General features: G+C 45.8%; 1 protein-coding gene across 1 annotated transcript in view; it reads left to right on the forward strand.

The window, feature by feature from the left end:
- The window catches only part of CD81 (CD81 molecule), an 88,731-nt gene that overhangs the window by 58,849 nt on the left and 17,415 nt on the right, over positions 1 to 12,467 (forward strand). The window contains exons 2-3 of the mRNA XM_040328477.1: positions 3,046 to 3,160; positions 12,176 to 12,273. Of these exons, the coding sequence (XP_040184411.1) occupies positions 3,046 to 3,160; positions 12,176 to 12,273 (213 nt within the window). The remainder of the gene's footprint in view (positions 1 to 3,045; positions 3,161 to 12,175; positions 12,274 to 12,467) is intronic.

Below are 12,467 nucleotides of genomic sequence, written 5' to 3' on the forward strand. Positions count from 1 at the left end.
ACACCAACAGATCCAAAAAAAAAAAATCAAAAACAGAATCACTGAGTTGGAAAAAGGATCACCCCCGTATGTCAGTATTTTGTTGGACCACATTTTGCTTTAAGTGCGAAACAACATACCTGTACGTTGCTTTGTCTTACGGGCCTGGGGCGTGGCAGGAGCCAATCACTGGGTCAATAGCCACCAGCCTTTGCTGGAGAGACAGAACAGTAGTCTGCCTATGTAAACAAGGCAGACCGTCGTTCTTTCACAGAGGCAGAAAGATCTTGTGTTCCTGCTTATCAGGAACACAGATGTCTCTCTTCTTCCAGTCAGTCTATCCCCCACACAGTTAGAAATCACTCCCAAGGAGCACACTTAACCCTTTGATCGCCCCTGATGTGAACCCCTTATTTGCCAGTGTCATTTATACAGTTATAGCTAGATTCAAATAGACCGCCGCATCTTTGCGGCGGCGTAGCGTATCGTATTTACACTACACCGCCGTAAGTTAGCTAGGCAAGTACTGTATTAACAAAGTACTTGCCTGCTAAGTTACGGCGGCGTATCGTGAATAGGCCGGCGTAAGCGCGCCAAATTCAAATGAGGATGTGGGGGGCGTGTTTTATGTAGATTAACTGTGACCCGACGTGATTGACGTTTTTTACGAACGGCGCATGCGCCGTCCGTGTACATATCCCAGTGTGCAAACTTAGGTCGGCGCAGATTCCGAGTTAGGTCGGCGTATCTACTAATACGCCGGCCTAACTCTTTCTGAATCTAGCTATTAGAGGACATTTCTTTCAGCTCAGATCACAGTATTGTTGTCACTGGTCCCCAAAAAGTGTCACTTAGGGGTTTATGTACTAAAGGCAAATAGACTGTGCACTCTGCAAGAGCAGTTGTTCCAGAGCTTAGTAAATGAGCAAAAGCTCTGCTGACTTCAATTCAGAAAAAATGCATTTTCTTTTATTTTCCTTGCACGTGATTGGGTACTTTTTGCAAAATGAAGCTTTACCTCATCTACTAAGTTCTGGAGCAACTGCACTTGCAGAGTGCAACTTTACTATTTGCCTTTATCGTCCGATTTGTCCACCGTAATGTAACAGTCCCGCTAAAAATCACTGGTCATCACTATTACTAGTAATAAATAAATACATGAAAATGCCATGAAAATATCCCATAGTTTGTAGACGCTATAAATTTTGCGCAATGCAATCAATATATGCTCATTGGGATTTTTTTTACCAAAAATATGTAGTAGAATATATATATTGGCCTGAATTGATGCATAAATTAAAAAATTTACATATTTTTGTTGGTTTTTTGTTTTATCAGAAAGTAAAAAAATATATACCGTATTTATCGGGGTATACCGCGCGCTGGCGTATAACGCGCACCCCAACCTTAGAAAGGTAGTTTAAGGAAAAAAAGAAAACTTACATTTTTGCCCTGCGTCCATCGGCAGCCTTGTCCGGCGTCCGTCTGCGGCCTTGCGCGGGGTCCATCCAGCCTTGTGGATGTCCGTCTGCGGCTTCCTTGCGCGGGGTCCGTCCAGCCTTGTGGGTGTCCGTCTGCGGCTTTGGAGGTGTCCGTCTGCGGCCTCCATCCAGGTGTCCGTCCAGCGTGTCTGTCTGCGAGTCCATCCGCACCTTGCCCGGGGTTGCAGCGGTGTTTGTTTTTGGATTTGGCGCCGAGAGGAGCCGGATTTCCTGTGTGTTCGGCTCCTCTCGGCTTCTCTTGGCTCCTCTCGCGTGGCTGCGGGCGGGGCCGAGCCTACCCGAGTGCGCAGTACGCTCGGCCCTAGGCTGCGGCGGGCGGAGCCGAGCAGTACACTCGGCTCTAGGCTCAGAGACAGCGGGGATCGGCGTATATCGCGCACCTGCTATTTCCCCCTGATTTTAAGGGGTAAAAAGTGCGCGGTATACGCCAATAAATACAGTATATATAATTTTTTTTTTTTCAAAACTGTCTGTATTTGTTTTTGTTTATAGCGCAAAAAATAAAAACCTCAAAGGTGATCAAATACCACCAAAACAAAGCTATATTGGTGGGGAAAAAGTGGTTAATTACAGCCTTTAGTCTGTTGGGATATGTCTCTACTAACTTTGCACATCTAGATTTTGGTGGTCACTTGAGACTAAAATGAAATTATTTGGCCTGACGCCTGTAAACGTTGTCTGATGCCGCGTACACACAGGGTCGTTTTTCGGTATGAAAAAAAAAACGACGTTTTTAAAAACGTCATTTAAAATCATCGTATGTGGGCTTCACATCGTTTTTCGGCTTCTGAATGTCGTTTTTCGGGTTGTAAAAAATGATCGTGTGTGGGCTAAAACGACGTTTTAAACCCGAGCATGCCCAGAAGCAAGTTATGAGATGGGAGCGCTCGTTCTGGTAAAACTACCGTTCATAATGGAGTAAGCACATTCATCACGCTGTAACAGACAAAAAAGCGCAAATCGTCTTTTACTAACACAAAATCAGCTAAAAGCAGCCCAAAGGCAAATAGAACTTCCCCTTCAGAGTGCCGTCGTACATGTTGTACGTCACCGCGCTTTGATCATAATTTTTCAAAAACGATGGTGTGTGGGCAACATCGTTTTTAATGATGAAGTTGGAAAAATTGCGTTTTTTGGACATGCTGAAAAACGTCGTTTTTTTTTCATGCCGAAAAACGACCGTGTGTACGCGGCATTATGTTTTTGATGAAAGATTTTACAGGTCAGATCGTGGTGAACTGTCAAGGCTCCTTAAGAGTCATCTGCCTCCCCCAAACTCTATTTGTATCAGTGTCAGTGTGAAGTATATACAATGGGTGAAGTAAGTGCATATTTGGCATGTGTATTTATTGGCCTCAGTGGATGGTGTCACTGAACGCGGTTTTGATGCGCTGTGATGGCGTTGTATTCAGGACAACATAGTGCTGCTGTCAGATAGATAAATGTTTTACCAACTCCGTTGTGTATGCCGTGCTTTATAAAGGCATTTCTAGCTCCTGATTACTGTCACACTACTTTATGTTCACTTCTTTCTTTTTTTAACCATTTATAAATTCTTCTTTAGTTGTCAGGCGGAGTGATCCTTGGAGTAGCGCTGTGGCTTCGACATGAGCCCAAGACTTCCAACCTCCTGATCCAGCAAATCGGGGACAAGCAGGTTCCAGCGACCTTTTACATTGGTGAGTGATTTTTTTTCCATCTTTCCATTAGGTGGCTGTCAAATTTCGCACCTTTTGGAACTTCAGACAAGTGTAAAAGCAACATTTGATGCGGTTGTGTATTCATTTAAAGCAGGGGTGGGCAACTGCGGCTCTCCAGCTGTTGAGGAACTACAAGTCCCATCATGCATCTGCCTGTGGGAGTCATGCTTGTAACTGTCAGCTTTGCAATGCCTCATGGGAAATGTAGTTCCACAGCAGCTGGCGAGCTGCAGTTGCCAACCTCTGATTTTGTTTTTGGTCACACTGAATCCCACTTCAAAATCGTGTGTCCTTCGCTTGAAGATGCACAATTTCAAAGTCGCATGTCAGTGTGACTTGGAAGACTGCTTCACTCACCAGCTCTTCTGGTTGCGACCAGTGCCTCTGTTCCAGGATCTCTTCACTCCTCCTGGCCCAGGCCCAAGGTCACCCCCCCTCCCCCAGACAGGGGAGCTCCCTGTAGGTCCGACAACCTCTACACTCTCTCACTCCAGCAGTTTCACCTGACAACCCCTCCCCAGCTGGGCTGACCCTGAGTATTTAAGGAGGCCTGCCCCCCCCCAATCCAAGTTGGGGATTGGTCAAGGCTCCTTAGAATACCCCAGGCAGCTCCACCTCTCTTTCCAGGATCTTCTGAAATGAGGAAGGTGTCAGTGATGCTACCTGTGAGTCACCCAGCCCTGCCCTGAGCCACTTAAAGCTCAGAATACAAACAAACAGGCCTAGCCACCAGCTAGGCCTAGCTAAATTCTTCTACTCTATAGAAAAATCTAACTTCTAGCACCTACCTAACTACACAAGTTGCACCTGAACTTGGAAAAAGTAGTGCAGGAACCAGTGGTGACTGGTACAAAATATTTCGGAGGGGGGGGGGGTGCAAACTAACGCCACATAAAGGTGCGCAGTGCTCTGCACCCCAAGCCCACCCTTTTTTAAGCCAATTTAAACTTTAGGCTCTAATCATGTGCTTAAAAAAAACACCCAATTGAAATCCATGCGTCCAGCGTCCTGTGTGGAAATTAGGGGCTGGGCACATGGATTAGGGGGGCGGCACATCTGCGCCCCGTTTGGATAGGCTGCCACTGACAGGAACTACTTTAAAAATCTGTGTGGCTCTGGAGGAGTTGGAGTCACGCAGATTTGACCATTTCCATTGCGAACAATTGGATGTGACTTGTCATGCGATTTGAAACTATCAAATTGCATGACAAGTAGCACTGGTGTGACAGGGAGATTAAAGTCGTTTTGAAACCCTTACATATACCCAGTGAAGTGACTGGCCTCAGGTTATACTCAGAGATTTAAAAGAAAAATCCTCCTACATAACTTGTACCTGTTTATCTGCTGTATTCTCTTTTCTGGGTCCATTCAAAGTCCAATTGTTTTTTATTTTTCCAATTTAATTTTTTTTTTTTTTTTAAACAAAAAACAAAGGAATACATTCCATAAACATCATACATCTCTATCTGTTAATTAATATGCCATAGTATATTTATACTACTACTGTTGTGTCTTTAATAACAACTTTCCCCCTGAAACCTTACTCATGATGCTTCAACTCAAAACCACTATTCCTTCATAGGCACCCAGCTAGACAACAACAATCCCCCCCATTCAAGACCCATACCGTGCCCTCAGAACTGGGGGGACTTTCAATCTATATTATATTCATGCTGTGTCCAAAAAAACTCTCTTCAGTTCAAATCCCCCCCCCCCCCAAAAAAAAGGGAAGAAAACCCCCCGGTGGAGACCTGAAGTTATACTTTGCAGAGCTCAAGCCCCTTTCACACAAGAACCGAGCTGAGGCTGTCAAATCACAGGCTCTGTGCTGGAGCTCCCTCCCCTGTCACCTGTTTTCTCTTTGTGTCAGGAAAACGTGTCAGAAGTAATTCATGCTGATAGCAGAGGAACAAAGCAGCAGACAGAAATTACACTTAGTGATCTGGATTGAGACAAGTACATACTATAGAGGGATATGCTTTGTTCATATTTCATGTCTGAGGTTTACAGACACTTTCAAGCTAAATTCAGATATATGACACCAATTTTCTGTAATCAGTGTAAGTACCTGAATTTGACTTGGTATCATCCTCTTGCTGTCCTCTGTACAGCAGAGCTCAGTCAGGGGTAGGAAGAAGTGGCACAAAGAGCCAATCTGTTGTGCTGCAGTGCAAGGAACATGTGGATAGCAAACGAGAGTGGAGAGACAAGCTCATCAGTCTTCTGCTTCCCCTTTCACTGTCCAGTCACAGGCTTGGTTGACAGGACAAGACCTATACATTTTATTTAAAGCGGAGTTCCACCCAAAAGTGGAACCTCTGCTTATTTGCTCACCCTCCCATTTGGCACCTTTTAGGGGGGAGCGGGTACCTGTTTTTGACCTCTTCTGGGAGACTGAGCTGCGGCGCCGTCCCTTGGAAGTTCGGCCCCCCTTCTTCTTTCCCCACCGCCGGGAAAGTTAGATATCGCAACGCACTTTGCACATGCAACAAAATCGGCTGGGGTGCCGACATCGCAGGAACCCTGGACAAGTAGGAGTCCTAATATTAAAAGTCAGCAGCTACAGTTTTTGTAGCTGCTGACTTTTGATTTTTTCGTGGGGGGGAGGGGGGTTGGAACTCCTCTTACTGCAGTAGCGGAAAATCTGGTCCTCTTTCCTGCCAGCCAAGGCTGCGCTGTACAGCAGAGTGGTGTAAATTTGAGGACTGTATGGTCATATATACAAATTCTTTGGCAGCTCTCATACTTGCATTTCACTGTTTGTCTTGAGTTTCCGCTCTGAGAAATAATTACATTAATATTTAAATATAACTAACATTAGTAACGAAACCTTTCTTGATACCGACTTCCTGTCATCCGTCTAAGGCCTCGTACACACGACCGAGTTTCTCGGCAAAAACCAGCAAGAAACTTGCTGGGATTTTTTTTTTGCCGAGGAAACCGGTTGTGTGTACATTTTTCAATGAGGAAACTGTCGAGGATCTCGTCAAGCCAAAAAGAGAGCATGTCTTCTTTTTCCTCGACGGGAATGGAGAAACTTGCCTTGTCGAGTTCCTCGACAGCCTAATAATGAACTTGACGAGGAAAACGATGTGTTTCGCCCGTCGAGTTCCTTGGTCGTGTGTACGAGGCTTGAGGGAAAGGCAGAGTGAGCCGTTTTGTTGACTTATGTGTATGCTGTGGCTCTTCTCATCCAGTGAGTAGACACGAAGGTGACAACGCTGTCTTCCTTTACGCTTTACAGAGAAAGTGGTGTCACCCTCCTGGCGGCACTGTCTGGCTCAGGTGTTGGAATCACAGAAATGTCAGATATACAAATCCTTCAGCACCACATGTGGCCCTTTAATACTTGCTTGTAGAGGGATAATTAATTTAGAAAGGGATATTAGCAGTAACCTCTATTAGCCTTGAGGAACATACAAGTCCCCAGTGGTGCTCAATATTTTGTAGGGGGGCAAACCAACAACACCACGGGAGATGGACGGGAAGACGGCGATCAATGACCCGTGCAGGAGACAAATGGACAGAGGCCTCCTTGGCAGATGACGGGGAATCCCACTCCAGGGCTGTTTCTTTTCCTCCCGGCCAAACAGGAAATGGGTCCTGAGACCCAATTGCCCAGGAGTCCTAAGACTCCCTAGCCAATCAGGTCTCAGGACTCACTCCCTGATTGGCCAGGAGGAGAATCAGTAAGACGACAGGGAATATTAATTCGCTATTGTCACACAACTGGGGGAACTCAGGGCGCAGTGCTCTGTCCCCCGAGCCCACCCTTTTTTTAAGCCAAATAGAGCCTCAGGGTCTAATCACGTGCTTCCAAAAAAAAAAAAACATAGTAGGAATCCATGCGTCCGACTCCCTGCATGTGGATTAGGGGTCAGGGTGCATGGATTAGGAGGGGCGGCGCCCCTGCTCCCTGTACTGGTCTCTATCATTTCCTCTAGTATGTCTGCAGTCTCTGACAATCATCTCTAGCATTACATACTGTATATGGAATATTATGTACAGCTCTTGGCAATGTTGGGGATCACAGCTGACAACTACTTGTTTAGCACGTAGGCAGGATGCCTGCAGAAGTATGGTTTTTAGTTAGTGGCTGGCCCAGGCTGGGGGGGGGGGGAAGGAGTTAATGTGTGGGCTGTGGTTCCTGAGGTTTTCGGATACAGCCTGCACACTGGTGATATAAATATGGGGGAGGCTGGGTTCAAAAAAATTAAAGGAACACTTTGAAAACATATCAGATCTCAACGGGCAAAAATCTCATGCTGGATATCTATACTGATATGGACTGGGTAATGTGTTAGGAATGCAACAACTCAAAATGGTCCTCAGTAGTTTGTATGGCCCCCAAGTGCTTGTATGCATAACTGACAACATCAGGGCATGCTCCTAATGAGCTGACGGATGGTGTCCTGGGGTATTTCCTCCCAGATCTGGACCAGAGCATCACTGAGCTCCTGAACAGACTGAGGTGCAACCTGGCGGCACCGGATGGACCGAAACATAATGTCTCAGAGGTGTTCTTTTGGATTTAGGTCAGGTGAGTGTGGGGGCCATTCAATGGTATCAATTTCTTCATCCTACGGGAATTGGCTGCATGCTCTCGCCACATGAGGCCGGGCATTGTCGTGCACCAAGAGGAACCCAGAGTAGGGTCTGACAATGGGTCTACGGATTTCATCCCAATACTTAATGGCAGTCAGGGTGCCATTTTGTAGCCTGTAGAGGTCTGTGCGTCCCTCCATGGATATGCCTCCCCAGACCATCACTGACCCGCCACCAAACCGATCATGCTGAACGATGTTACAGGCAGCATAAAGTTCTCCGCGGCTTCTCCAGACCCTTTCACGTCTGTCACATATGCTCAGAGTGAACCTGCTCTCATCTGTGAAAAACATGGGGCACCAGTGGCGGACCTGCCAATTGTGGTGTTCAATGGAAAATGCCAATCGAGCTCCACAGTGTCCGGCAATGAGCACAGAGCACACTAGAGGACGTCGGGCCCTCAGGCCACCCCCAAACTGTTTGTTTGGTCAGAGACATTCAAACCAGTGGCCTGCTGGAGGTCATTTTGTAGGGCTCTGGCAGTACTCATCTTGTTCCTTCTTGCACAAAGGAGCAGATACCGGTCCTGCTGATGGGTTAAGGACCTTCTACGGCTCTGTCCAGCTCTCCTAGAGTAACTGCCTGTCTCCTGGAATCTCCTCCATGCTCTTGAGACTGTGCTGGGAGACTCTGCAAACCTTCTGGTAATGACACGTATTGATATGCCATCCTGGAGGAGTTGGTCTGCCTGTGCAACCTTTATAGGGTCCAAGTATCGCCTCGTGCTACCAGTAGTGACACTGACCCTAGCCAAATGCAAAACTAGTGAAAAACAGTCAGAAAAGATGAGTAGGGAAAAAAATGTCGGACACCTCCACCTGAAAAAACATTCCTGTTTTGGAGGTCGTCTCATTGTTGCCCATCTACTGCACCTGTTGTTAATTTCAATTACCAGCAAAGCAGCTGAAACTAATTAACAACCCCCTCTGTATACACCCCTCCCCCTCTGCTACTTAACTGACCAGATCAACATCCCAGGACTTCTGATTCAAAAGTGTTCCTTTCATTTTTTTGAGCAGTGTATAAAAATAAAACACTTTGGACCAAAGGGGAGAAAAAAAGAGTTCATTGCTGGGGTTTCAATACATTTTAATGGAATCTCTCATAGGAGTGTGCTTAGCTGTGGTGCAGTGTAGCTTCTCATATGAACATCCTGAAGACTATGTGACTTGGGCCTTATTCACATTTTGCAGTACGGGCGCGGTCTTGCATAAAAATCCAGGCATTTTCCCAGGGACGGGGAGCTACAGGTGGCGTGTACCAGTGGCATATCTAGGGTATGGCAGCCATGGCAAGTGCCATGGGTGCCATATGAAGGGGGCGCTGTTGAGTGGCTGGGCAGCAATGCACTTACCAGGGTCTGAGTGTCTCTCCTTCCCTCCTCCCGAGCATAGGCAGGATCTCCTTTTCAGCACCTTTGCTGATGGACAATGGCAGTGCTATCCCTGCTGCGTTCAGCCACAGCCCTCCCCTGTTCTCCCAGGCTCTTCCATTCCATCTGGTCAGATTGGCAGTGCACAGAGAAGAAGGAGGAACATCAGTTTCTCCCTCTCCTCTGTGAAAACTGAGGCTTTAAGTGATGAAGATTTCATCACTTTCAGTATTGGTTCTGCATTTACCTGGCCTTGGAGGGCAGAGGAGGGATCAGGGGTCTAATAAACCCCAGATTTCTCCATACAGAGGATATATCACTACCCAAGGTATCACAAGGGATGATAAATATCACTAGTTTTGTTAGCTGTTTTTTTTTTTGTTAAGGTTATCTGAAGGATGGGTTTCAAATGTTTCAACAGGGGCGCAGTTTCAGTGCTTGCCATAGGCGCTGTTTTCACTAGATACCCCTTTGGCGTGTACAGCCGCCCATAGAGGTGAATGGCTGTATGAGCTTGCACTTATGTAAAGATTGATGCGTTTTTGCGTGTGATTGAGGTAGAGCTGCACGATTAATCGCGGAGAGAATCGCAATTTTGATTCTCCCCGCCCGCGATCTCCCCGTGGGATGACCCGTTATTCTTCTGTGTTCACCGCTGGTTCCACCTAACAAGCGTGGAACGCAAATGCCGCCGATATCGAAACCGACGTCAGCAGCCTGCGCTGCTGGATAGATGCCTGAGCTTCTCTCACAACAGTAGTTTATATCCATGCGCCACCCAGTGGTTGCCGGCGGTACTGCTTCTGATGTATTAAACCTTCTCACAGTTCTGTACAACTGTGTGTATCCATGCGCCACCCAATGGTTGCTGGCAGTACTGCTTCTGATGTATAAAAAAAGAGACCAGTGATATGTCTATAATGTTAAAGACCATATAACTCCTATGAAAAAATCAGAATCAAAGTTTGATTCTGCTTTTTTTATAGGAGTTATATGATCTTTAACATTATAGACATATCACTGGTCTCTTTTTTTATATATTCATATTTTCAGATAAATCACAGGTTTATTTATTAATTATTTTTTTGGGGGGGGGGGGTTCTGGCATTACATTTTTGAGAATCGTGATCTTTTGTCTAAGCAAAAGAATCGTGATTCTCATTTTGACCAGAATCGTGCAGCCCTAGATTGAGGTCATATACTGCAAAAAAATTTGTGGGAGCAACTGCGCTAATAGATATAAAGATGAACAAAATAATGCTCATAAATGATACACATGTGTAAACAAAATCAATGTAGATAAAGCTGCACCTTACTGTGAATATTGTACAGTAGTAACATAAAGAAGAAAAAACAAGATGCGCTATACAAAAAAAAAAAAAAAAAAAAATTATTGTAAAGGTCATGACATAGATCAGTGTCCATAGATGATCTAAAATGTGAAAAAGTCCTGATCCCCAGTGCAGTGAAGGAAACAGAAAAAACAGTCCATAAGTGTTGATCAAAGGCTGTGGTGACGATCCAATAGACAGAAAAACCTCCACCATAAATCAATATATCTGCTTACCAGATATCCAGCGGTCTCTTAATTAAAAGAAGACCCCAGAAGACGTGTGGGTAAACACTATGGTAGTTGGAATGTAGAAAGGCTGAATATCATGTACACCTCCGTCTCAAGCCAATGGATGGAAAATTGGGATCCCGATTACCATGGAAGACACATAAGGGCCACAATAGTGTAATAACGTAGGTAACATTTATTAAAAAGAAGAAAAAAACGCACTTACATATAAACGGTATAAATAGGCATGTCAAATTTGGAGCTCCGGCCAGAAGCCAACCAAAAAGACCCGTCCAAGTAGGTAGGGAAAGGTGCAATCAACGGGGGGTGATCCGATGCGACACTCGTTCCGCCCGACCGGTTTCGCGAAAACTCGCTTCCTCATGGGGCACGGGTGACACACCGAATCACCCCCCTTAAATAACAAAAAATAATGGCCACTGGGCGTCATCACACGCACGTGCACGCGCATGCGCGCACACAGGAAGCCATACAGGTCAAACCAAGCCTAGCTCTGGTCTGTCCTAGGCGCCAATGCGCCCGCGCTCCGCGGGACCCAGGGCTACATAAACACGGGATAATACCCGATCCGGACATCCAAGCCTTGGATAGGAAAATCACCAGCCGGATGCCACGAAAAAGTGAACATGACCCCAACGCCGCACCGTAACAATCGAGGTGACTTCCGCATCACATGACCGAGAGCGCCGACCTCACACGTCGGCGTGCACGTGTGTGTGATGACGCCCAGTGGCCATTATTTTTTGTTATTTAAGGGGGGTGATTCGGTGTGTCACCCGTGCCCCATGAGGAAGCGAGTTTTCGCGAAACCGGTCGGGCGGAACGAGTGTCGCATCGGATCACCCCCCGTTGATTGCACCTTTCCCTACCTACTTGGACGGTTCTTTTTGGTTGGCTTCCGGCCGGAGCTCCAAATTTGACATGCCTATTTATACCGTTTATATGTAAGTGCGTTTTTTTCTTCTTTTTAATAAATGTTACCTACGTTATTACACTATTGTGGCCCTTATGTGTCTTCCATGGTAATCGGGATCCCAATTTTCCATCCATTGGCTTGAGACGGAGGTGTACATGATATTCAGCCTTTCTACATTCCAACTACCATAGTGTTTACCCACACGCCTTCTGGGGTCTTCTTTTAATTAAGAGACCGCTGGATATCTGGTAAGCAGATATATTGATTTATGGTGGAGGTTTTTCTGTCTATTGGATCGTCACCACAGCCTTTGATCAACACTTATGGACTGTTTTTTCTGTTTCCTTCACTGCACTGGGGATCAGGACTTTTTCACGTTTTAGATCATCTATGGACACTGATCTACATATACTGCAAAAGGTCCATTACTTGTGCAAGTATTGGCATAAAAGCAAACAGTATAGCATGCCGCGAATTCCGTTACATCATCGCTGACATCTATTAAATTTTTTTTTCTAGGTATCTATATAATCATCGCAGTCGGTGCCGTCATGATGTTTGTAGGTTTCCTAGGATGTTATGGCGCCATTCAGGAATCGCAGTGTCTGTTGGGAACAGTAAGTTAATGTCAATGTGCCTCATATTAACAATTAAAGGTGCTTCATTGCAGGGTAGTAACAGTATACAGATTGACATAAAACAAAGCCGAATGCTTCAGCAATAGACAAAGAAACAATGCGCCCCATATTAAGTGATGGTGTTGCCGGGGAGAACAGACTCTCTCTGAGATTGCTCTGGCGCTGCAGCGTCT

Source organism: Rana temporaria, chromosome 11 (assembly GCF_905171775.1).
Source record: "Rana temporaria chromosome 11, aRanTem1.1, whole genome shotgun sequence".
Lineage (NCBI taxonomy): Eukaryota > Metazoa > Chordata > Amphibia > Anura > Ranidae > Rana > Rana temporaria.